Source organism: Rhipicephalus microplus, chromosome X, assembly GCF_043290135.1.
Source record: "Rhipicephalus microplus isolate Deutch F79 chromosome X, USDA_Rmic, whole genome shotgun sequence".
Taxonomy (NCBI): Eukaryota; Metazoa; Arthropoda; class Arachnida; order Ixodida; family Ixodidae; genus Rhipicephalus; species Rhipicephalus microplus.
In genome coordinates this window covers 49,285,718-49,289,634 of record NC_134710.1, presented here as the reverse complement: position 1 = coordinate 49,289,634, position 3,917 = coordinate 49,285,718, and the positions used below count along the sequence as shown (strand labels likewise).

The 3,917-nt window shown below is 44.9% G+C and overlaps 1 protein-coding gene across 1 annotated transcript; it reads left to right on the top strand.

The window, feature by feature from the left end:
* The first annotated feature begins 427 nt into the window (after positions 1–427).
* Positions 428–1,449, top strand: LOC119176685 (tetraspanin-33). Its single transcript, XM_037428044.2, has one exon. The coding sequence runs from the start codon at positions 475–477 to the stop codon at positions 1,315–1,317; it is 843 nt and encodes a 280-aa protein (XP_037283941.2). The 5' UTR covers positions 428–474; the 3' UTR covers positions 1,318–1,449.
* The last annotated feature ends 2,468 nt before the right edge of the window (positions 1,450–3,917 follow it).

Below are 3,917 nucleotides of genomic sequence, written 5' to 3'. Positions count from 1 at the left end.
CAATGCTTCTAGATGCGATGCGCCATGATGTGGTGGCGGCGTTGCTTCGAGCCACGCAAAAGGAGCACAAAGGAATGAATTTGACAGACTACGATAATTTAGTGCGCAACACATCTATCGCATCTTTGAGGAAAGCACTCGGAAGCACGTGTGGCGCAAGCAGCGCGACCCTTTATGAAGCGTCGCATCGTGACCATTCCCTGAACTAAGGCGGACCGACCATTCCGGTTGATAAGCGCGCGTTCACACTGACATTGAAATAAAGGTGGCGTTGGCGTGACCATCACTCTGCAAATGCACGAACATGGTGTCACTATCATGCGCGTCGCTTCTACCGCCCTACTGTTTAAAAGTAGGAACTTAGCAGCAGTGTCAGAAAGGAAAAAAAACTAAATGCGCATGCTCAATATTCTCTTCAAATAGAGCCATCAACCCGCCCGCTCCACACAGTGTTACTGCACACGAACACTCGCCATGTCTGCCCGTCTTATTCTCAAAGGATTGCTGTTCATAATGAACTTTATCTACTGGCTTATAGGTGGTGTAACCACACTTACGGGCGGCTACCTCCTAACTGTCAAAGTACGAATTTTGCGCCGTTACGTGGACCTGACCTTCGACCCTGCTGTCCTCTTCATAGTCGTTGGCTGCCTGGTCTTCATCATAGCTGCACTCGGATGCGTAGGAGCTCTGCGCGAGAACAAGAACTTCCTGTGTCTCTACGGATTCTCGCTGTCCGCCATCGCTGTCGCGGTCGTCCTCGTGGCCGTGCTCGCCTTCGTGTGGTCCACCTCGACGCCGCCAAATAGATCAGGTGTCGAGAATATCTTGAGGCGAGCCGTCGTAATCTACAGGGATGATCCTGACATAGAACACCTCATCAACACGCTCCAAGCATCGCTTCGGTGCTGTGGTATCTCCTCCAGGGGCTATCTGGACTGGCACCACAACGCGTACTTCCACTGCTCTCGGTGGAACCCGAGCCGGGAGCGCTGTGGCGTGCCCTATTCTTGCTGCAGGGAGCAGAGACGCCTGCCAAATGTGATGTGCGGCTATGGCGTCACGGACACAACTAAACGGACGTTGCATTCAGTGGAGCCTGTGATATACACGGAGGGCTGCCTGAAAGCAGTGATCGCCTTGGCGAGAGAAAGCTCGGTGCTGGTCAGTGCGTTGTCAGCTGTGACAGTCGGATCACTGGCGGTAGGCATCGCGGGTTCTTGGCTTCTGATGAAGTCGATAACAAGCGAGAGAAAGGTGGCGATGAGGGAACGAATCGCTTCTGCTGCAACGTCACGGCCAGAGTCGAGCGTCTGAAGGTCTTCATTGTTGAGAGTATCAGCTGAGATGCAGAGATTGTGGTTTAGCTTTCAATGTAAATATAATTTTAGCGTTTTATTCATGCGCTCTTTTATTTGTAGTGTACCAATAAACTTCCTAAAATCGGTCTTTCCTTTTCTTGGAAATTTCTGAGCTTGTTCTATATGTACTAGTGATTTTAAGTGCGAAGCATTCCTTGGCAAGGCAAACTGCTATTTTGAGCATCTATATCTACATATATCTGTATATAGCCGCATATATACGTTTGCGTAGTAGGGTATTGAGATAGCGTATGAACATGACTGTCTGGCAGTCACATGATTAGTGTGAACATCTTGACATGCACTTGATAAAACCATTTTTCTGTTCTCACGTATGGCAGATGCCCGTATACCGCGGGCGGTGGTATGCACGTATGCGTCACAAGTTGTTTTACGTTCTGCACATAACCAGTGATGGCGGGAACAGACATTGCAGATTTAAACGTCGGAGAGCAAAGAAATCGCTGCATCAGTCACGTTGACGCAAAAACTGCAAAGAATTGAAATCGGTATGGCAATAGAAATCGAGCCAAGGCATTGTGTGTCAGTCAAGTATTCCAGAACAGGGCCGCGCCATGCCTTGAAACTGCTTTAGACCAAGTCCGCACGCAAGAGTTATAAGTGTTGATTGATTTATATGTGGGGTTTAACGTAAAAAAAGAGCGTGCACTTCACTATTATTATCTAAACGTTTCGCAAATAAATGGTCTACAGTTAACAGTTGGGTTGTAGTCCAATAGCCTTTTCGGAAGCCGTGCTGGCAATCTGCTAAAATTGAATTTATTTATAAAAACTCTGTGATTTAGTTGGCAATAATAGGCTCAAGTAGCTTGAAGCAAGACGAATTTAATGATATTGGCCGATGGTTTTTACCGGTAAACGATTTCCCTTTTTAAAACAGGCATCAATCGAGCCGTCCTCTAGCCTTTAGGCACTTTAGACGATAACAAGGAAGCTAGAAACAGTATAAAAAGAAATCGATCATAAAAAGAAATCGATCAATTACTTCCGCGCATCTCTTCAGAAACGTATATAACATATCATCTGGGCCACATTATTTTGCTGTTTTGAAGTTCAAAAAAGCATTGACACTATAACATTGTATGAAAGAAAGTCTACTTCATGCACCTAAAAAACAGCCGAATGAAACACCTTAGTCATATTGGAAAGGGCAGCACAACGACACGAAGAAAAAAGACAGAGAGACAAAGCGCTGACTAACAATTGATCTTTTAAGGCCGTAACCTGTGCATATATATGTTCCACAAAATAAAAACAGACACGTGATTGTGACGAGTATAAAAACAAGATAACAAGGTTGGTTTCAACCAGTGAAAGAAAATAAGAAACCTAAAACCATACGAACAATAAAAACATCTTAAGAAACTCACGCATGCGTGTTGAGTGAGAAACACTTGTCTATGTCGGAACACGAACACAAAACATAAGAATCGACAATCAAACAAAACCTCTAAGATACATAATTTTTGCGTCAGACAAAGATATGGAGGGCGTGCTCACGCATTTATCACCTGTGTCTTTAATGAAAAAAGCCCCTACAATCCTACGCTCTCATTTATCCCTCGCTATCTTTAAAAACTGTGTGCGGCGAAAATCGGAATAGTAGCCGCGACGCCTGCAATGATCAGCCTGAAAACCACTAGTGTTTTTTTAAGTAAAACGAAAAGCCGAGAAGCAGTGCGAAATAGCGGGGTTCACTAGACTGGCCCTGTCAGTGAGGACGAGTAAAGGTACAAGCCTTTCTGTGTTCTTCATGGCCAAAATCCACAAAAAAACAGTGTGCTTTTTGGGTCATGATATCGGAGTGTGACTCTTGGAAAAATTTTGTTGGAAGGTATTTACAAATGCATATTACGGCCCTGACCATTGAAGATCCGTTCATCGTAAGAAAACCTCCGCATATCTCAGACTTTCTAAGTGATAGGTGTTTCCAGAAGTGCTTGGGCTTTTTCGGTGGACGTTAAGGACTTATTTTATTCCCTGCCTCAGGACATTCTGTGCGAGGAGGTGAAAGAGTGCATCCAGCGCTATGATGAGAATGTTTTTGTACACTTTGTGGAACTGGCGTAGAATAGAAAGCTTACTTGAACTGCTCAACTTTTCTTTGCAGTCGACATTCGTCACGAGAAAAGACAAATGGTACATTGAAAGACAGGGCGTGTGTATTGCGTAATGTTTAGCTCCAGTCCTCAGTGACATTTTATTAGCTCGTTATGACAAACGCATTCAAGAAATCTTGATGAGACACATACCGCTAAGGTATTTCGCTCAAGTGCAGAACAGTGTGGCACAAGGCAGCACGCCGACGATTGCAGCTGACGACCAAGTTCCCTAACAATAACAGACTTAGATTTTTAGACCTGGAGCTTATGTTTCTGCCAGAACACGTGTGCTGGCAATACACTCCTCGCTCCAAGAAAGCCCTGTTACACTTTAGTTCAGCGCACTCCAAGCTTGTTAAGCGAGGAATCGCCAAAACGTGTATGAAGGAATCATTGTCAAGGTTTTGTAATCACCAGGTTCTGAGCAATTTTG